Below are 22,816 nucleotides of genomic sequence, written 5' to 3' on the forward strand. Positions count from 1 at the left end.
CCCCCCAAAATTAAATTTTTCTTCCTGACTAATGACTCACAAAGCTACCAGCAATTATAGAGGGAGGTCAATGATACATTCCCACACGTTTCTGTGCTGGTTCCCCTTTGTAACCCTTTCCTGAGTACAAATTAAAACTTCTACATGAAAAACAATCTTTTTGTGATCCAGTAAAGCTTCACTGTTATAACCGTCTCACATTTTGGTTACCCCGGAGAACACAAGCTTGGAGAACAATAACAAACAGTTGTGAACAATGAAACTGATAGATGTTCATTATAACACTCAGAGATATTTAGACATGTTGCAGATTTTCTGCTATAGATGAGACATACTTTTATCTGCAGAGAGCAGGGAACAATCACTTTTCATAAATTTGAATATCTGTTCAGTAGAGAAGATCAGAAATGGAGATTGTATGGCCACCCATACTGTAGAACATTACCTCTTTCCTTTGGACTCTGTTTCAGTGTATCCTCTCAGTACTTTTGCCCCTTCTCGTGTAATCACACATAGATCCACCCCACTTCCAGATCCAAGGTCGCAGATGATGCCAGCTGTTATGGCATCCGTGACCAGCTTCTTTGCCTCTTCCACCTGAGATAGATTATAAAAATGTTATTTCTCCTGTTTGCATCGCACCAACATACTATATTTCACAGTCACATCATTCTCACCAGAACAGCTTACACTCCACTGTCCTAAGTTGGCCAATGTCCAAAAATGTTGCACTAAAGTTGACTCCAAACCTGCGGCCTTTATCTGGTCCCTTGGTGCACAATTTCATCCACTGATATCAACATTGGGGCATAATTCCTCCCATTGACACCATCAAAGGGGCACAGTTCCTCCCACTGACACCAATGATGGGGCAAAATTCCTTCCATTGCCACAAAAATGGGTTACAATACCTTCCATTTACACCAATGATGGGGCAAATTCCTTCCATTGACAACATGATGGGGCATAATTCCTTCCACTGACACCAAAGATGAGCCACCATTCCTCCCACTGACACCATCAAAAGGGCAGAATTCCTCCCACAGACACCGATAGGGAAGTTTTCTTTCTATTGACACCAATGATGGGGCACTATTCCTCCAAGTGACACTAACAATGCAGCATAATTCCTCCCACTGATACCAATGATGAGGCACAATTCCTTCCATTGCCACCAATGATGGGGCACAATTCCTTCCATTGCCACCAATGATGGGGCACAATTCCTTCCATTGCCACCAATGATGGGGCACATTTCCTCCAACTGACACCAACAATGGGGCATAATTCCTGTCGCTGAAACCAACAAAGGGGCACTATTCCCCCCAATGACCCCATAAAAAGGGCAACATTTCTGCCACTGGGCATTGTTCCCACCTGAAAACTATTTCAAGGGTTATTCTGGGACAAAAAGGTTGAGGAAGGCTGCTCTACAGAACTATAAGGACTTACAGTGAGGGAAAAAAATATTTGATCCCTTACTAATTTTGTATGTTTGCTCACTGACAAAGAAATGATCAGTCTATAATTTCAATAGTAGATTTATTTTAACAGTGAGAGAGAATAACAACAAAAATATCCAGAAGTGTAGAGGCATCCTGGACCCCTAGAGGCCTAATGGTGACCTCCAGAGTCAGGGAGAGCTGACATCCTTTTTTATATGGTGGGTTACGAGGCATAGTGGGTGTAATGCAAGATGGAAGGATTGGGGCGCCAGTCACTTTTTTGGATGCGAACAAAAGATTTATTGTCTCTTAACAAGAACTGTGGGAGAGAGGGTGAGGGCAAGGACACCCTTAAGCAGATGCAAAAGCACTCTGACACACAATAGGCAGACAGCTATACAGTTAGGAGGACTCTGGCCGGATGCATCATCTGTATTGGTAGGACCGTAATTCTGGAGGGAGGAGCAGGTTCCTAGTTTTGACAGGTACTACTAAGCGATCGGAGCGGAAGTTCTCCTTCCTCCCAGTTTTCTGGGACACATCACAGGTCCCTTAAAGCACAGCGTGACTCGCGCATGGTAGTGGGCTGCCCACAGTTAGAATGTCCGTCCCGGGAACTAGTGAAGAACTAGCTAGGGATGCACTAAAATATCAGCCACCGAAAATGGGGTTTTTAGCATTTTACCAATAGAAAAAAAAAAGGCGCCGCTAATGGCATGCTGAATCCGATTGACTTTGATGCAAAATAGTGTCCCACTGATGCCAATGCAGAATTGTGTCCCATTGACTTCAAGGCAAAAAAGCCCCCTAGTGACGTCAATGCAAAATTGCGTCCTATTGACTTCAATGCAAAATCAACCCCTTAGTGACTTCAATGAAAAATCGTGTTCTATTGAATTTAATGTAAAAACACCAGCCACATTAATTTTTTATTTTAAAATGGTCTGTTTCTGTTTTAGGCCAAGTACATCCTGAATTTTCTGTTTCAATCTAGGCACCAAAATTTTCATTTTGGTGCACCATTAGAACTAGCTCGGGGGGAGTACGGCGCTGGACAGGTAAATGTCCATTTATTAAAAGTCAGCAGCTGGAATACCGCTTTAAGTCTTAGCAGACAATGAGAAGTTCATTGTCTTTTTACACTTTACCCAAGCGATTGGAAAAACATTGTCTGTACTGGGCTCTTAGAAGGAAAATTTAGTTGGATTAATTTTCTGTGCCTTATGAGAGTTAAATTGTCTGAATCAGTGGCAGCTGGTGCTCCATTTTAAGGGAGGCAGCAAACAAACCAAACCATTCACCAACCTCCACCCCCCCCCCCCCCCCGGCCTACCATTGGCTGAGAGCGCTGATCGGGAGTTGGTTTTCCAGTATGCACATCCGACATACACATGGGCTGAACGGCCAGCTTCTGTCGGACAGACCAACATACAGGGGCCGAATGTCGGATATTTTATTTTATAACCACCCATTGTCTCTTGACATTTAGCCTGTGTGCACTGGGCTTAATACCCTACAAGTACAGCTGTGTACACCCTGCCCCCCATTCTGATAAGCAAAGCTCCGATCCTTCATGATAGTGACACCCATTCTGAATGGCCAGTGAGGATGCCCATCATAGATGTAGCATCCTGATGTTTAGGCAGGGTTGCTAGTAAATTTTCCTGCCAGTTGCATAGGCCAATTGATAGGAGATCAATTAATTCCCCCCTAATTCTGGAATTGCTGCACTTCTCTACTCTGTCACTAGATGGCCGGGTATCTGCTGGCATTAGATAAGACAAAGGCATTGCAAGGTTAGATTAGGAATAGGTGGGGTGTCTCAGCCAATGGCCAGGGATCTTATTCGGTCCCTTGGCTTATTTATTTGGGTGAGGTCAGGTGATCGGGGTTCTGTGCCACCTGGACAGCTGTCTTGGTGGTCGTGTGTTGTATTGCTGCTAGGCCAGAGCCTGAGGCTTATCCTGGGGATATCTGGCTGCTAGGCTGTCTGAGGGGCTATCCAGAAGCAAGAGAGTAGCATAGGGTTGGGACGGCGGTTTGTCGTCCAACCAAAATTAACGGTTCTTCCAGCCGGAGAACCTGTCGTGGTCGGTGGTAGAGGGGAAGCTGTTGCCACTAAGGGGCCTTGTTACCAGGGACCACAGTAATTAGCTGAAGCAAGTGCCAGAGCAATATTCTCACCAAGCTGGGACGATGAAGAATCGGGAAACTTCGGCAGGTGTCAAACCAGGGACCCAGCCAGGTCACACTTGCAGAGCAGCCTTGAGTGCCAAGCCCGTGACTGAGCAGGCCTTGGGGTGAAGGTTGAGGAGTATCTGTGAGTGCCAAGCTAGGGACCCAGCACGAACGCAGGGGTGACGCTTGAGGAAGATACTCAGTGAGAAGATTGGAAGAGCTCAGGAGATCCAGTGGCAGTGGATCAGCGGGTTTAGGCATCGCATACTAGCACATTATGAAAATGTCCAAGCAGTGGATACAACCACTTTAAGGAGGTGGGAGTGTTAAAGTAGAACAAACTCTTTTTTGGGAGCAGGGTTCCTCTTTAACATAAGGGGAGGCGTTCTTTAATCCACAAAGGGCTGATAGCACTGCTTGATGACATTGCAGAATACACCATACACAGGACAGTACTGGATTTCTGGCACTATTAACAGGAATTAATTTAGATTTATTGAACAAATAAAAAAAATATACCCTTCAATTTCAAATGTATTTTTACAAAAAGGAGCAAAAGAAAAATCCATTGTTAGGGTTCACGTCCTCTTTATTGAAATATAGCCTCTTACCGTCATGTTGGGTTTAAACCGATCTTCCAGTACAGCGATTGCGGCAGCTTGACCAGATCCTACAAAAATATAGAGCGTGTCATAACAGCAGCACATGTCAGAATGCTGTAACACTATAGGCCCATTCAGATGTCCACACTGTATTACAAAGCGTTAACGAGCGCACCTTACCATGTGTTTTTCTGCATGTCAATTTGCATAGCAACTGTACAGTGCCTTCAAAAAGTATTCATACCCCTTGAAATTTTCCACATTTTGTCATGTTACAACCAAAAATGTAAATGTATTTTATTGGCATTTTATATAATAGATCAACACAAAGTGGCACATAATTGTGAAGTGGAAGGAAAATTATAAATGGTTTTCAATTTTTTTTACAAGTAAACATGTGAAAAGCGTGGCGTGCATTTGTATTCAGCCCCCTTTACTCTGATACCCCTAAATAAAATCTAGTGGAACCAAATTAGTCACCTAATTAGTAAATAGCATCCACTTGTGTGTAATTTAATCTCAGTATAAATACAGCTGTTCTGTGAAACCCTCAGAGGTTTGTTAGAGAATCTTAGTGACTAAACAGTATGAGAAAGGCCAAGGAACACACCAGACAGGTCAGGGATGAAGTTGTGGAGAAGTTTAAAGCAGGGTTAGGTTATAAAAAATATATCCCAAGCATTGAACTTCTCACAGAGCACTGTTCAATCCATCATCCAGAAATGGAAAGAGTATGGCACAACTTCAAACCTAGCAAGGCATAGCCGTCCACCTAAACTGACAGGCCGGGCAAGGAGAGCATTAATCAGAGAAGCAGCTAAGAGTCCCATGGTAACTCTGGAGAAGCTGCAGAGATCCACAGCTCAGGGGGGAGAATCTGTCCACAGGACAACTATTAGTCGTGCTCTCCACAAATCTGACCTTTATGGAAGAGTGGCAAGAAGAAAGAAGTTGCTGAAAGATAAGAAGTCCAATTTGCAGTTTGAAAAGCCATGTGGGGGACACAGCAAACGTGGAAGAAGATGCTCTGTTAGGATGAGACCAAAATTGAACTCTTTGGCCTAAAAGAAAAACACTATAGGGGGGTTATTTACAAAAGACAAATACACTTTGCACTGCAAGTGCACTTGGAGGAGTGCAGTCGCTCTAAATCTAAGAGGTAGATCTGAAGTGAGGGCAAGCTCTGCTGATTTTATCATCCAATCACGTGCAATCTAAAATGCTGTTTTTTTATTTTCCTTGCATGTCCCTTTTAGATCTACAGCGACATTACTTCCAAGTGCACCTGCAGTGCAAAGTGGATTTTCCTTTAGTAAATAACCCCCTATGTGTGGCAGAAAAATAACACTGCACATCACCCTGAACACACCATCCCCACCATAAAACATGGTGGTGGCAGCATCATGTTGTGGGGATGCTGGTCATAGTTGAGGGGAAGACGGATGGAGCCAAATACAGGGCAATCTTAGAAGAAAACCTGTAATGCCCTGTACACACGGTTGGACTTTCCGATGGAGAATGCGTGATCGGATTGTGTTGTCGGCAAATCCGATCTTGTGTGCGCTCCTTCGGACTTGATCTAAATTTTCAGACAGACTGGATCTAAAGCCCCGTACACACGAGCGGACTTTTCGACATCCAAACTCCGACGGACTGAGTCCGGCGGACTATCCGCTCGTGTGTGGGCTGCAACGGACTTTAGCGAAGCTAAAGTCTGACGGACTTTAGAAATGAAGCATGCTTTAAATTTTCCCGACGGAACTCCGCCGGACCCGGTCCCCTTCGAAAAATCCGCTCGTGTGTGTGCTACTCCGACGGACTAAAACCGACGCTAGGGCAGCTATTGGCTACTGTCTAGGAACTTCCTACGTCGAATCCAGTCGTACGTCATCACGTTCGACTCCGTCGGAGTTTGGTGTGATGGTGTGTGGTCAAGTCCGTTCGGTCGAAAAGTCCGCCAGAACTCCGTCGGAACTCCGTCGGAACTCCGGCGGAACTCCTTTGGAGGTCTGTCAGACTTAATCCCTCTCGTGTGTACGGGGCATAAAATTTTCCGACAACAAAATCTGATTGTTTAAATTCTGATCGTGTGTAGACAATTCCGACGGACAAAGTGGCACATATGCTCAGAATAAATTACGAGACAAAAGCTATTGGCTACTATCCTCTTTATAGCCCTGTTGTATGTGATTTACGTTGCCTCGTTCTGAACGATCAGATTTTCCGACAACTTTGTGTATGCAACACAAATATGGGCCAAAATCCGTCAGAAAAAATCAGATGGATTTTGTCGTCGGAATGTCCAACCGTGTGTACAGGGCATTAGTGTCTGCAAAAGACTTGAGACTGGGGCGGAGGTTCACCTTCCAGCAGGACAACAACCCTAAATATACAACCAGAGCTACAATGGAATGGTTTAGATCAAAGCATATTCATGTGTTAGAATGGTCCACTCAAAGTCAAGACATAAATCCAATTGAGAATCTGTGGCAAGACTGGAAAACTGGAAACTGGAAAACTGGAAAATTGCTGTTTACAGACGCTCTCCATCCAATCTGACAGAGCTTGAGCTATTTTGCAAAGAAGAATGGGCAAAAATGTCACTCTTTAGATGTGCAAAGCTGGTAGAGACATCCCCAAAAAGACTTGCAGCTGTAATTGCAGTGAAAGGGGGTTCTACAAAGTATTGACTCAGGGGGGCGCCATACAAATGTACCCCACACTTTTCACATATTTATTTGTAAAAAAAATGTTGAAAACCATTTATCATTTTCCTTCCACTTCACAATTATGTGGCACTTTGTGTTGGTCTATCACATAAAATCCCAATAAAATACATTTATGTTTTTGGTTGTAACATGACAAAATGTGGAAAATTTCAAGGGGTATGAATACTTTTTCAAGGCACTGTAGATGCGTTGAAGGTGCATCAATTTAATGCATTAGGGAGTCATTCAAAATAAACGCACAGCACTGCAGTATGCACTTTGCAATGCATTCCAGCAAGACATGATAAACACATATTTTACTGCACTTTACTGAAATGTGGAAATGTGAATGAACCCTCAATAAAACTGTATGTAAAAGTTATACAGCTATAACCCTATACATATAACTGGAAAGCTGTCTATCTATCTACAGATACACACACACACACACATATACAGGGGTATTCTCCTCTGTAAACTGTTGTTTTTCTGTAATGCACACAATGGCTGGCTCAAAGTCAGCCAGAATCCTTGCCTTAATGATATGGAATGGTTGTGATTGTCTTGAAGCTGGAACCCCCCCAGGTTTATACTGCACAGTGGCGGCTGTTGGTATATTTTTTTGGGGGGTGGTGGCCAGCCAGGGGCGGACTGACCATTGGGCCACTCGGGCACTGCCCGAGGGCCCTGAGCCACTAGGCGGCCCCATCAGGGTTGCCAGCCTCAGTAAAACCAGGGACAGTAGGTAAAAATCTGTGTTTTTTTTTTTTACATCTGTCTCTGAAATGTCCCTTACCGACATCCTTTTGATATAAAAATCCCAAGATTATAGCTGCCCCACCTCTCCAGTACCTTCTCAGCCAATAGAAACATATCTGTGTATACTGTGTGTACATGTATGTGTATACTGTGTGATTGTATACTGTGTGTGTATACTGTGTGGCCCCATAATCTCGGATTGCCTGGGGGCCCCATAATCTCCTATTGCCCGGGGCCCCATGAGTTGTCAGTTCACCCCTGGGGGCAGCAATCCATCCACCTCCACCCCTTGGGCGGGGGGCAGCGGCTTCACCCTGCATCTCCTCCTTCCTCAGCTTCACAACGGCGTGGCTTCATCTGCGTCTCCTCCCTCCCGCCCTCCTCTGCGGCCAATAGGATCGCTTCTCCCCTCGGCCAATCGGGTCTCAGGCCCCACTTCCCGAGCCCACCCTTTTTTGAAGCCTTTAGCTCTAATCACATGCATCTAAAAAATAAATAAAAACAAAAAAAAACAAATTTTAATTCATTCGTCCAGTGCCTTGCATATAAATCAGGGGCCGGGTGCATCGATCGGGGGGGGGGGGGGGGGGGAGGCTACCCTGCGCCCCATATAAATGGGCCACTGCTGATACTGCAGCTCACTAATTCTTAGATGTGGCAGCTGCATTCATTTTGTTTCGTCTTTTTCCTTTTTTGTCTCAGATGGTGATCTTGCCGGAAAGTCAGTTACATTTCATCTTACTTTAACAGACCAAGCTGTCCAAAATGGCAGTTGGAGGACTGAGACAAACCATTTAAAGCGGAACTAAAGGCGCAAATTACCTATGCTGCAACAGTTTTGATTTTCAGTTGTCTCAGCACACAAGCGGTGTGCTGTAATGTAAACTGAGCTGCACATGCGCAGCTCAGTGTGCATTCTACAGCAGATTGTGAACAGGCGAGCGTATTTCATTGCATGTCTCTTCTGCTCCACTTTACCACTGACAGGGATGCTTACAATAGTCAACTTTTATTCATTTATGTAAAACTTTTATAGCAAAAGGAAAAATAAAAATACTGCTGTAAGGGTTTGTTTAGCCTTATGATTGGAGGGCAGTAAAAACAGATGGTTGAGCCACATTTTAGCACCCTCCACCCCCTTAACCTGCAAAAGTAGTGGAGGGAGGCATTCATATGCCACAATTGCGATGTGCTGCGGCAAAGATTATCCAACCTGCCGCACTAAGCAGGCAGTACCGCCACCACTCACGACCCATTCCAGCCAATGGGGATGCGGTACAATCTTCTGACAAGTGTGTGCAATACACGCAGTTGTGGCAAATAGGTGTGGCTTTTATGGGGTTAACAGGCAGTGAATAGGTATCATATTGCCTCCTTACCGTCTGTCAAATGCCTCTGAAAACCAGTTCAAATACGGATGGATTTTCATAGGCTCTGCACTTTAGCGGGACATCTGAACTTTGCCCTAAAGTGGTATTAAATCCAAAAATGTAATATATTGCAGCCTACCAATCATTAAATGTGGTGGATGCATTCTTTTTATTTAATTTGGCTTTTCGCCTCTGTTTTCGCCTTTTGATCTGGCCAGTAACACACCTGTATTAGAGCGCCCCCACTCTGGATGAAGGAGCAACCAAGACACCTTTGGACAGCAACATATTGCTATCCAAAGGCATCACTGTTGCCTCTCCATCCAGAGTAGAGACACTCCAAGACTGGGTTCACATTTGTGTCATGTGGGAATGCTTGTAAACCACAAATTTATATGAATGGATTGGGAAAAAAATTGCACATCTACATTGTTGCATTTGTATATTATGCACAGATCCTAAGACAGGTACATGTTACTGGCTGGATCACGAGGCCTCAAATAAAGGAAAGAAAACCTACAAAAAAAAAAGGAATGCAGCCACCACATTTAGGGATTGGTAAGTTGCAATATATTACTGTAAATTTTTGTTTTTGGGTTTAATACCCCTTTAATGAGTGCTTTTGGCAAATTCTACTTTCACACCACCACCACCAATCCCTAACATTTGATTGGCTGAGCTCTGGCCTTTGTTCTGTACTGTATATCCCTGCCACTGAGTTTACCTAGAGCTGTATATGGAGTTTTGTCTGTGGATCCATGTGGGTGAACGCTGTACAGGTGGGGGCCCTGCACATCCACCCCTCCAGTGATGATCGATGCACCGACATGGCCTTGATATCTGAAAAAATAAAAAATGAGATCATGTGTATAAAGTGTCCCTGTTGCCAATTTTTCTATAAGCCAAACCCGAACACTTTTAGCGGTGCACAGCAAAAGTTTTGTTTTTCGCATACACTACAGCAGGGGTCTACAACCTTTTTCCACTTAAGGGCCGGATTCAATGTATGTGAATGAATGGAGGGTCACATTCACCTGCTAATACATAAAGATAACATTACACAGCCCCTGAACCTCTGGCCCCCTTTACATTACACAGCCCCCTGCACCTCTGGCCCCCTTTATATTACACAGCCCCCTGCACCTCTGGCCTCCTTTAAATTACACATCCCCCTGCACCTCTGGCCCCCTTTACATTACACATCCCCCTGCACCTCTGGCCCCCTTTACATTACACAGCCCCCTGCACCTCTGGCCCCTTTTACATTATACAGCCCCCTGCACCTCTGGGGCCATCTACATTACACAACCCCCTGCACCTCTGGACCTATTTACATTACACAGCCCCCTGCACCTCTGGGCCCATTTACATTACTGTAATAATGTCACTGGTTCCCAAAAAAGTGTAAAAAATGTCAGGTGTCCGATCTGTCCGATATAATGTTGCAGTCCCTAAAAATTGCGGATCGCCACCATTACTAGTAAAAATTAAAAACAAATAAAAAAATCCCTAAATCTATCCCATAGTTTGTAGATGCTCTAAATTTTGCGCAAACCAATCAATATACGCTTATTGGGATTTTTTTTTTTTTTACCAAAAACCATGAAGCAGAATACATATTGGCCTAAATTGATGAAGAAATTCAAATTTTAATATTTTTTTATTGGATATCTTTTATAGCAGAAAGTAAAAAATATTGTTTTTTTTTTTTCAATATTGTCGGTCTTCTTTGGTTCATAACGCAAAAAATAACCACAGAGGTGATCAAATACCACCAAAAGAAAGCTATATTTGTGGGAAAAAAAAGACAATACATTTTATTTGAGTACAGCGTCGCATGATGATTGTCAGTTAAAACAACACAGTGCAGTATCGCAAAAAATGGCCTGATCAGGAAGGGGGTAAAACGCTCTGGAGCTGAAGTGGTTAATGAGTTCTATTTTAAACTGTACCTTTTTCTCCTCCTGCTGGTGCCTTACCTGTACATCAGCTGTTTCAGCATCCTGTTAGCCGCGCACACGCGTACTTGACGCCCAGTGGACAACGCATGAAGGTTCATGTTGGAGGATAGAAGCTGAGTGACGTATTCTGCATCAGCGGCCACTCCAGCTCCACAACAACTGCAAACACAAAAATAGCCAATGAAAGAGTGAGCTAAATCTCCTATTTACTAAAGTATACGTAGTGCATCCCCTTAGAGTGGAGTTGCATTAAAAAAAAAAAAAATGGCATGAATGTTCCTAAAAAAAAAAAAACATTGTAAAAAAATGTTTTTTTACTCACCTGTAAATGGCTGTTGCTAGGGGGGTCTCTCGTAGTCTGCCTCCTTCAGTGCCTGGGTTGGTGACATCTCTTTCCCTCAGCGCAGGAAGTGCTCAGCTCTGCCCCCCTCTTGTCAATCATCTGGGACACGTGCAGGTCCCAGATGACTGTGCAGCCAATCAAGGCGCGACGCTCGCGCATGCGCAATGGATGCATGGCTGTGAAGCCACAGCCGGGTGCCCACAGTTACAATGCCGGCCCCGCTGAATGGACGGGCTTCAAATCCCAGCATCGCTGGACCCTGGAACAGGTAAGTGTCCGATTATTAAAAGTCAGCAACTGCAGTATTTGTAGCTGCTGACTTTTCATTTTTTTTTAGAATGGGAACTCCTCTTTAAGGGCCGCAAATTAACTGGGATTCCCCACCCTGCACAACCAGACACACCGAGTTTTCACAAGCACTCCAGAGTCAGAGAACAGTCTATGACTTTGTTTTTGTTATTTATTGAGGGCAAGAACTTGGATGGGGATGGGAGGTTATGGGAGGATGCCCATTGACTTCAATAACAAACTTCAGGGACAGATCTTCCTATATACAGTCTCTATATACAGCTCCACTTTTTCCTCCAGCACTCACTTACTTGCAGAACGCACCCTGCAGTGCTGACCTGCTCCTGCTGTCCTCTTTCCTTACTTCCGTGCCTCTAGGAAGGGTTTTCTCCATGTGTTTTGTTAGGATCCTTCCAGCACCCAAGCCCTGGCCTGAGGTCACCCCCTCCCAGACTAGGGGGCACCCTCAAGGGCCACCGACAGCCTCCTCAGCACTGCATCTCCATCTTCCACCTGATTGCCTCATTGCTGGCATGACTCATGTCTATTTAGAAGGTGGCCTGCCCCCTGCCAGCCCTTTTACTGGGGATTGGCTGAGGTCCTCATAATTTTTCCAAGCAGCGCCTCCTAACCTCCAGCCACTGTGTCCAGAACATTCTCCAATGTCCCAGAAAACAGGGGGAGGCACCAGATGAATGAGTCATCCAGCCCTAAACCCTGACACAGCTCAGACTTAGCTAAAATAATTTTACCTACACTAACAATCTACATTACCAACTAGCACACACTAGACTAGTGGGTGCTACACATAGATGGCAACTGTCCTGGATTTGCCAGGACAGTCCTACAACTAGGTGCTCTGTCCCGGACTTTACCCCAAGACCACAAAATCATCCTTTTTTGAGTTACTGAGTCACACAGGGTGACTTAGACATAGGAGGTGCATGGGTAGTTAAACAAAGGTTTCCCAACCTCTCCAAGGGATTCTGGGTTCCATGGGCCCCCCACCCAAAGTGACTCCCGTCACACTGAGCATGTGCTGTAACCCAAAAAGGGTATTAACTGAGAGGATAGTGGGCGATTCTCCCACATAATGGGGGACAGGACCATAAGGGTGGGTTGGGTGGGACATGATGCCGCAATCATTGCATAGTGCAGGTTGTGCCTTGAAACAGTCACAACGCAATCTTACATAGATGTCTGGTCTCTAAAAGTCGCATGGCATGCCATGCTTATAGTTATAACCTCACCTGGCACAGCTGTGGCAGTCTGGCTTTTCAGGTGAGCTACAAGTGTCACAGGCCTAAGTGACTTTTCCATAATTTACTCTGAAACTTTCCATCACTTGCCCACTAGTGGTCATTGATTTGATAGGGAGGATGTCCTTTGCGTTCCTCCAGAGTACAATAAAGGTTTAGCAGAGGATCAGATCCAGGTTTACTCTGCTCACAATGAAGACCTAAATATTTCTAACGCATAAAAAAGTAAAGATTTTAATGTCATAATTCTTACTATATATTGTCAGTGATGTAATGAATCTTGGCACAATTCTTATCGGCCACTACCATGTCGTCCGTAGCCCTCCTGTCCGCTCCCAGAATGACTCCATCCTGAAAAGATAAAAAAAAGAGTCAGCTCCGAAAGTAAAACCATGTCTTTGACAATCCAACTTTCTCTGCACACTGCCACCTACCCTAAAGACGAGGCCGGCGATGGTGGTCCCTGTCTTCCGTGCTTTGGGGGGGTTCAGGCCAAGACTGGAACACTGAGCTTCTAAGTTGTTGTTTCTGAGAAATTAAGAATGAAGAAAAATGTGATGTTTCAGCAAACAAAATATCCTAAATTATTACGGTAACATTTTTCAAGAAAGTCATTTATATAATGCTTGATTCGACGATCGTATTCCATACAGAAGTGTGTGTAGGTGCTTCACTCTGGTCATTTTGAAACTGCGCAAAAAACACTTTTCCTTTCTACTGTCTTTTCAAAATAACACGCACCAATGTAGACTGCATTCACACTTGAGCGTCATGTTTTTGAGAGGTTTTTTTCGGTCGTTTATTTCGGGCGTTTTTTCAGGCGTTCGTATGGGTGTTCTTGAACGCTTTTGTACAGCATTTTTAAAGCTTTGGCATTTTTTAGCCAATTGAGAAAAAAATAAATCTGTTTCATCATTTGTTGCTATGTTTTTCAACTTTTTACCCACTTTTATTTATTATTTATTATTATTATTATTATTATTATTTTTTGTAAAGGGTTAAAGGTCATACAGCAGGTAGGGGGTAATTAATAAATGTATTTTTCTTTAATTATTATGATTATTTATTTCTTTTTATAAGATCAGGAGTTAGGATTAGGGGTTATTATTAGGTTTAGGGGTTAGAATTAGGATTAGGGGTTATTTTTAGGTTTAGGGGTTATTTTTAGGTTTAGGGGTTAGATTTAGGGTTAGGGGTTAATATTGGGGTTTAAAAGTTAGGGATTAATAGTTGGGGTTAGCATATTTGTTTTTTATTATTATTATTTATTTATTACGTATTTATTTACATAGTAGGTGAGGTCGAAAAAAGCCACAAGTCCATCAAGTCCAACCTATGTGTGTGATTATATGTCAGTATTACATTGTATATCCCTGTATGTTGCGGTCATTCAGGTGCTTATCTAATAGTTTCTTGAAACTATCGATGCTCCCCGCTGAGACCACCGCCTGTGGAAGGGAATTACACATCCTTGCCACTCTTACAGTAAAGGATCCTCTACGTAGAGTTTAAGGTTAAACCTCTTTTCTTCTAATTTTAATGAGTGGCCACGAGTCTTGTTAAACTCCCTTCAGCGAAAAAGTTTTATCCCTATTGTGGGGTCACCAGTATGGTATTTGTATATTGAAAAAATATCCCCTCTCAAGCATCTCTTCTCCAGAGAGAATAAGTTCAGTGCTCACAACCTTTCTTCATAACTAATATCCTCCAGACCCTTTATTAGCTTTGTTGCCATTCTTTGTACTCGCTCCATTTCCAGTACATCCTTCCTGAGGACTGGTGCCCAGAACTGGACAGCATACTCCAGGTACGGCCGGACCAGAGTCTTGTAGAGCGGGAGAATTATTGTTTTCATCTCTGGAGCCGATCCCCTTTTTAATGCCAATATTCTGTTTGCTTTGTTAGCAGCCGCTTGGAATTGCATGTCATTGCTGAGCTTATCATCTGCTAGGACCCCTAGGTCCTTTTCCATCCTAGATTCCCCCAGAGGTTCTCCCCCCCAGTGTATAGATTGTATTCATATGATTACTATTATTATTTATTTGTTTATATATATATATATATATATATATATATATATATATATTTTTTTTTTTCCAAAAGACGTTTTATTGTAAATGTTGCATACAACTTACAGTTATATATTTTATTTATTCTTAATTTTTATTTATTTATTGCATTTGAGCAGAAAAACACTCAAACGCCCTACAAAATGCACTAAAAAACTTGTGTGGAAAAAGTGTTTGCATGCATTTCTATGGAACAAAAACACTTCAAAAACACAGCAATCTGCCTGATTCAAGCTGCAAAAAAAAATCCCAGAACTTTTTTGAGTCTCAGACATTTGGGAGATGAATACGAACTCCATAGAGAATAAAATTATTATTTTTTTCTCCTCCAGCGTTTTGGAGTTTCCAGCTTCAATACGCTGAGGTGTAAATGGGGCCTTGCCATTTACACCTCAGCGTATTGAAGCTGGAAACTCCAAAATGACCATGCATTACCAGAGTTTTGAAAAAACCTTTGTACGAAAATTCTCAGTACATTCAATGAATTTGAGTTGGAAAGTCCCTTAAAATGTTGTTTTTAATATTCAATTTTGAAATGAATGGACTTCACCGGACAAAAAAAAAAAACACATTTACTATTAGAAATTTGCTCATGCAAGGAACAATTTCCATCTTGCTCCTTCAGATTGCCTCCTGACTGCAGTTGAAAACAAACACCAATTTGAGACCACTAAGCAGTAGAGATTTAAACAAATGTTCTTAAAAGAAAAAAATTGCGAACAAAATTCTGTGTATGGCCAGCTTTACTCCAGCATTGTTCTTTGCTTGATTTAAACCTGCAATCTACAAAAGTACATTTATTTATTTATTTGTTTGTTTAGTTTTAGTTATTTATTTATTTTTTTGATTCCAGACCCCCCAACTTCATTCTTAGGCCCCTTTCACACGGGGCGGATCAGTAATGATCCGCCCCGTGATGATCCGCTCACTCAGTGGGGATCGCTCCGTTGTCCCCGCTGAGCCGGCGGCGGACAGGGCGGTCTCCGCACACTGTGCAGGGACCGCCCTGTCAGCTCTCCGCTCTCCTCTATGGGGATCAGATGAACACAGACCGTCTGTCCGTGTTCATCCGATCCGCTCTGCAGACGGATAGAAAAATAGGATTTTCCTCCGTCTGCAGAATTGGACAGTAGCGGAGGCGGACAATAGCGGGTGTCTGCGGATGTTCATCCGCAGACACCCGCTATCCCATAGGAATGCATGTATGTCCGTATTTCATCCGCAAACGGATGGATGAAATACGGACATAATGTCCGCATGTGTGAAAGGGGTCTTATGCTACGTACACACGACCGGACATTCTGCCAGAAAAGGTCCGATGGCCTTCCCGACAGAGTTCTGACCGAACGGATGTGTCCACACACGAATGGACCAAAGTCCGTTCGTTTTGAACGTGATGACGTACGACGGGACTAGAAAAGGGAGTTCAGTAGCCAATAGCTGCCCTTGCATCGTATTTGGTCCGTCGGACCAGCATACAGACGAACGCTTTTCCCGATAGAAATTGGTTCCGTTGGAAAGATTTGAAACATGTTCTATTTCTAGGTCCATCAGAATTTTTAAAGAAAAAAAGTCAGATGAAGTCCACACACGATTGGAATATCCGACGGAATGATTCCGTCTGACCTTTTCTGCCGGAAAGTCCGGTCGTGTGTACGCGGCAATACTTAAGTAACAATGATGTAGCCACCGCTCCAGAGGAAGGCCTGGAGCTGCAGGCGCAGCTTAAGGGGAAGGCAAACATGACAAGGTTTACATCTATGCTGGAGTTAATATAGGGTTAGATATCTAGCTGGCTTAACCACTTCAGCCCCGGAATGATTTACCCACTTCCTGACCAGGCCATTTTTTGCGATACGGCACTGCGTGCAACATTGTACCCAAACAAAATTGATGTCCTTTTTGTCCCCCAAATAGAGCTTTCTTTTGCTGGTATTTGATTACCTCTGCGGTTTTAATTTCTTTGGCTATAAACAAGAAATGAGCGACAATTAAAAAAAATAAAATAAAACTAAAACTTTTTTACTTTCTGCTATAAAACATTTCCAAAAAAAATGCAAAAAAAAAAATGTTTTCATTAGTTTAGGCCGATTTATTCTGCTACACATTTTTGGTTAAAAAAACCTGCAATAAGCGTTTATTGTTTGGTTTGCGCCAAAGTTATCTCATCTACAAAATAGGGGATAGATTTATGAAATTTTTATTATTAGTCTTTTTACTTGTAATGACGGCGATCAGTGATTTTTAGTGGGACTGCGACATTGCGGCGGACAGATCGGACACCTAACTGACATTGTTGACGCTTTTTTGGGAACCGGTGACATTATTACAGTGATCAGTGCTAAAAATATGCACTCTTATTGTACTAATGACACTGGCAGGGAAGGAGTTAACATCAGGTGCGATCAAAGGTGTTAAATGTATTCCCTGTTTGTGCTTTCTAACTGTATGGGGGACTGTGAAGGGGAAACACACAGATCTGTCTTCCTGCATAGCAGAAAGACAGGATCTGTGTGATCTCCCATTAGAATGGAGATTTGCCTTGTTTACACAGGCAGATCCCTGTTCTGTCACTGTGGGGAATGATCACGAGTAGCCGGTGGACATTGAGTTTGCTGGACACGCTGATTGGCTCCCCCGCCATGACAGAACAGTGGGGAGCCTCCGGCGACGCTTGTGCGCGCCCACCCACAAGAGCGAGTTCCGAGCTGACGTACAGCTATGGCAATTTGCGGGATCGAGCCATCTTGCTGCAGTAAAATTACAGCGGCTGGTCGGCAAGCGGTTAAAATATTGCAAGGGTCTTATCTGATTGGATAAGGTAAGGGTGGGGCGGGGTGTGGAGCATAAGGGAATGGTGACTTTGCCTCATGGTTGCATACCTCCCAACATTTTAAGATGGGAATGAAGGACACCTACTAGCAAAAGTATATAGGTATAATGACGGCTCTTGAGGAGCATGCGCTATATGTTTTTGAAAATTAATATTCCTGAAACCACAGTTGGGTTTTAGGGCTAATTTTGCTAAATTATGGTTTCAGTACCAGTCTGGCTGGATTGCACTGAGTTCTTCTTGGCTGCAGGTGTCGCTGACACCGCCAGCAAGTGGTAGAACGCAGTTTAGCTGGGTGTATTGAGTGCCATGTTTTCTCGGAACCAGCCCAGTGGGATTGTTCTCCTGTTGTGCACTCTGGGGGTGGTATTTAAGGTACCGACATCACATGCTTCAGGGTTCCAGTCCAGAAGATATTTTCTGTTTGGTCCTGCCCCCATGGCCCTCCTGGCCGGGTAATGCGGATTCATGCAATTCCAAGTCTCTGGGCTGGATGGCCCAAGGCAAAGTAACTGCAGGAACAGGCCTGACTGGTAATCAAGGCCTGAGGATTCAAAGGTGGTCCGGTGCCGTCTCATCTAAGTAGAGGCCCAGGAACTGGAGAAGCATCCAGGGGGGTTACAATCTTACCGTATCACCGGACCGGCTGAGAGATACTGGTACCGTATGATAGTTCTCTAAATTGGTCTATGACACTTGGTTATGTCCAAGTCTGTGGCAGAGACTTTTCTGAAGTAATTCATATCCAAGTCTGTGGCAGAGACCTAGCTTTACTTAAAATCCTACGGGCTGCTAAGCCTAGTAGTAGTGAGAGGAGGTCTATCTGGAGGTTGTGGTACCCTTCATTAAGAGACTGTTTTAACTTCTAAATAAATAACCCAAAAGAAGATTCAGTGTCAGTTTCTACATTTCTTTGGGCCATCTACAGGCCCGGACTGGGACAAAAAATAGGCCCGGGCATTTTGAATTGAGCAGCCCATGACATGTTGACCGACCCCTTCCCCACTCTGACAAATCCCCTGAGAGAGGGGAGGGGGGAACCCAGCAGAGGTGTGGGGGGGGGGGGTGAGGTGGGACCAGGAAAGAGCATGGGGGATGGAGAGCACAGGGAAGAACCTTGAGAACATGGGGTGGGGCGAGAGCACAGGGAGGAAGAGAAGAGCACAAGGGGCAGCGGAGAGCATGGGGGGAGGTGGAGAGGACAGGGGGCAGCAGAGAGCATGGGGGGAGGTGGAGAGCACAACAAGGGTGGTGGAGAGCGCAGGGAGGGCGGTGGAGAGCATGGGGGGAGGTAGAGAGCATCGGGGGAGATGGAGAGCGCAGGGAGGCAGTAAAGAGTATTGGGGGAGGTGGAGGGCACAGGGAGGGTGGTTGAGAGCACAGGGAGGGTGGTGGAGAGCACAGGGAGGGCGATGGAGAGCATGGGGGGAGGTGGAGAGCGTGGGGGGAGGTGGAGAGCACAGGGAGGGCAGTGGAGAGCATAGGGAGGTGGAGCGCACTGGGGGGGTGGCAGAGGGCATGGGGGAGGTGGAGCGCACTGGGGGGTGGCAGAGAGCATGGGGGAGGTGGACCACACTGGGGGGGTGGGAGAGAGCATGGGGGAGGTGGAGCGCACTGTGGGGCTGGCAGAGAGCATGGGGAGGTGGATCACACTGGGTGGGTGGCAGAGAGCATGGGGGAGGTGGAGCGCACTGTGGGGGTGGCAGAGAGAATGGGGGAGGTGGAGTGCCCTGGGGGGGTGGCAGAGAGCATGGGGAGGTGGAGCGTACTGGGGGGGGGGTGACAGAGAGCATGGGGAAGGTGGAGAGCACAGGGAGGGCGGCGGAGAGCTTGGGGGGGAGCGCACTGGGGGGGTGGCAGAGAGCATGGAGGAGGTGGAGTGCCCTGGGGCGTGGCAGAGAGCATGGGGAGGTGGAGCGCACGGGGGGGGGGGGGGTGGCAGACAGCATGAGGAGGCAAAGAGCATGGGTGGTGTAGAGAGCCTGGGGGGCAGCAGTAATAAGCAAGACAGGAGGAGGGGTGGGGGCGGCTGCATATAGAAAAATCATTCTCTCCATCTTCCTCCTGCAGTCTCCTGCTTCTCCTCCGATACTGCAGGAGGAAGATGGAGTGAATGATTGTTCTATATGCAGCCGCCCCCACCGCTCCTCATATCCTGGTTATAAGGGGGTGAACGCAGAGCACGGGCGGAACTCACATTTTCTGTAGTCCGGTGTTCTGCCAGGACTCAGCAGCCGGTGTCTGCTCTGGCTCCTCCCCCTTCACAGTCACGCCCCCTGGCAGGCTGCCACCGATCGCTGACCTATACGAGAGGCCAAAGGCTTCACATCTAGCTCCACCCCCTCTATGTTTACATCCCCCTGCCGCCGATGGGCTGAGTTTAATTGGCAGCTCGGTGGCCGAGGAGAGGCTGCATGAGCGGCGCGGGCTCAAAGAGCCTTGTGCCCCGCATGTACTTGCAGCATGGCGGCCCCGGCCCACCGGTCAATTGCCCGGTTTGCCCTATGGCCAATCCGGGCCTGGCCATCTACCATGGAAAACCCTAGTCGGAGAGGAGGTCAAGAAGATAACGGTAAGCCCAATAAAACCAGCAGCTCCTTCGTGGGGTCAGTGCTACATAGGCATAGGACATGACCCCTTAAAGGAAAATTAACTAAAAAAGGGTGAGTTAAATTCACCATTCCTTTATATTGGCTTTTAAAATTTACAAATGCAGCGATTTAGAATTTGGATGTAAGGTTTAGTACTGAGAAACACTTTTTGAAAGATAAATAGTGTATTTTATATACAACTATATAGATCAGACCAAAATGAGGGACAAATGAGGGGGAAACAGGGACAGAGGGACATTGCTCCAAATCAGGGACAGTCCCTCTAAATCAGGGACAGTTGGGAGCTATGTGGTTCGAGCAGGGACTAGTTTAAAGGCCACGACAGCCATAATAATATGCAATACCTTGGTCATGAAGCCTCCTGAAATATCAACATCACATATCCCAGAAGCATACCTCCCAACTTTTTGAGATGGGAATGAGGGACACCTATCAGCAAAAGTATGCAGGCATAGGGCACACCCCTTGCCACGCCCCCTTAAAGGAGAATTGTACAAAAAAACAAGATTGGTTAAACACACAAGTGCTTTTTTGTACCACTACTATTCCTTTATATTGGCTTTTGAAATTTACAAATGCAGCGATTTAGAAATCAGATGAAAGGTTTAGCACTGGGAAACACTTTTTGATAGATAAAAAGTGCATTTTATATACATCTATATAGATCAGACCAAAATGAGGGACAAATGAGGAGGAATGAGGGACAGAGAGACATTGCTCCAGATCAGGGACAGTTGGGAACTATGCCATTATAGTGGCCAGATCAGGACAGAGCTAGTGTGTGTCATCATGACTGACCCGTAAGAGACAGACAACCTCTGATGATGTTAATAGCAAAGGTGGTGGCAGAGGACCCGGCTGCACAGGATGGAATGGCAGATCCCATCAGACCAGTGCTGAAGTCTCTGGAAGTGAGAGTACATTTTCCTTCTTATTTTCTTTTTATGATAACCTTTTTAAATACTAAGCCCTTGTACACACGGTCGGACATTCTGAAAACAAAATCCGTCGGATTTTTCTGACGGATTTTGTCCGAAACTGGTGTTGCATACACACGGTAGGACAAAGTTGTCGGAAAATCCGATCGTTCAGAACGTGATGACGTTCATTCATTACGACGGGACTACGTTCAGGCTAGTAGCCAATAGCTTTGGTCTCGTAATTTGATCTAAGCATGCGTGGCACTTTTTCTGATCGGAATTCTCTACAAACGATCGGACAAGGTCTGATCGGATCATGTTGTCGAAACATTTTATAGCCAAGCTCTCCAACTTTGTCCGTCGGATATTCAGACGGAAACAGTCCGATGGAGCCCACACACTGTCGTATTATCCGACAACACGGTCCGATAGGACATTTTCCATCGGATTTTCCGTCCGTGTGTACAAGGGCTAAGAGAGTATTAAAAAAAAAATCCTAAGGAGGTTGAGTGAACCTCCTCTTGAAATAATACATTTTTTATAGAGTTCTATACACCAGGCCAAAAAGAGGGACAGCTGAGGAGGACAAAGTGATTTTGTTCCATTTGAGGGACGTTTGGGAACCATACAATATATATTATACATAAAACTTCAGATTATACGCCAGTCTGTGAAGCTAAAAAGTTTAACAATTCGATTTTTGCATAAGCATTGCTTATAATAATAAAATGTTTGCAATACAGCAAGTTGGAAAATGGGTGCAGTATGAAAGTGAAACTTCCTTGTGTCTGTCCTTGATAATACACGTGGCATGATTTAGTAGGCCTCATACCACTTTTATATATAGACTAGTTCCGTTGTCTGCCTTCTGGCCATCAGAAGGTCAATAATCCCAGTATGCTGAGACCTGTAGTTCCTGGGACAATACAGAGGACTATATTTATAATGCACCAAGGTGATCACAAATCTTTGAGCACATGCCTCAGTAATCTGGATAGACATCTTGCTGCTCTGCAGATATGTGCAGTATATAGCGCTCCCTGCCACTGCACCGCACTGTAACAATACCCCCATGGATGCAAGCAAAGCTCTCCTTAGTTACTATAAAAGAGCTACTCATACTTTCACAGCTGCTAATGCAGAAAACATTACATCTTGACATATAGTGATAACGAAGTCACTCATTTAACCACTTACCGACCACCCTATAGCAAATATACCGCTACAGGTTAGCCGCTGTGCGCAGGATCACGTATATACACATAATCCTGCACTTCAGGGTAGCGGGCGCAAATGCGCGCCACCGGCAGCTCACTACCGCTGTGATTTTACACAGCGGTAGACAATAAGCGGGTACTGCGGACTCGATGTCCGCCGGCACCCGTCGATCATTTGGTACAGATGCAGAATGGCAGTAAACCAGGCATATTGCTGTTCTGTCAGTAGCGAAGGCATTGATATACCTCCCA

General features: G+C 44.9%; 1 protein-coding gene across 1 annotated transcript in view; it reads right to left on the reverse strand.

Moving 5' to 3' along the window:
- The window catches only part of LOC143983700 (proteasome subunit beta type-7-like), a 36,632-nt gene that overhangs the window by 5,385 nt on the left and 8,431 nt on the right, over positions 1 to 22,816 (reverse strand). The window contains exons 2-7 of the mRNA XM_077483706.1: positions 13,348 to 13,441; positions 13,167 to 13,264; positions 11,042 to 11,182; positions 9,787 to 9,902; positions 4,235 to 4,293; positions 446 to 597 (exon numbers count right to left, since the gene is read on the reverse strand). Of these exons, the coding sequence (XP_077339832.1) occupies positions 446 to 597; positions 4,235 to 4,293; positions 9,787 to 9,902; positions 11,042 to 11,182; positions 13,167 to 13,264; positions 13,348 to 13,441 (660 nt within the window). The remainder of the gene's footprint in view (positions 1 to 445; positions 598 to 4,234; positions 4,294 to 9,786; positions 9,903 to 11,041; positions 11,183 to 13,166; positions 13,265 to 13,347; positions 13,442 to 22,816) is intronic.

The sequence above is a fragment of the Lithobates pipiens genome, unplaced genomic scaffold (genome assembly GCF_037356315.1).
Source record: "Lithobates pipiens isolate NorthernLeopardFrog02 unplaced genomic scaffold, aLitPip1_a1.2 Scaffold_1, whole genome shotgun sequence".
Classification (NCBI taxonomy): domain Eukaryota; kingdom Metazoa; phylum Chordata; class Amphibia; order Anura; family Ranidae; genus Lithobates; species Lithobates pipiens.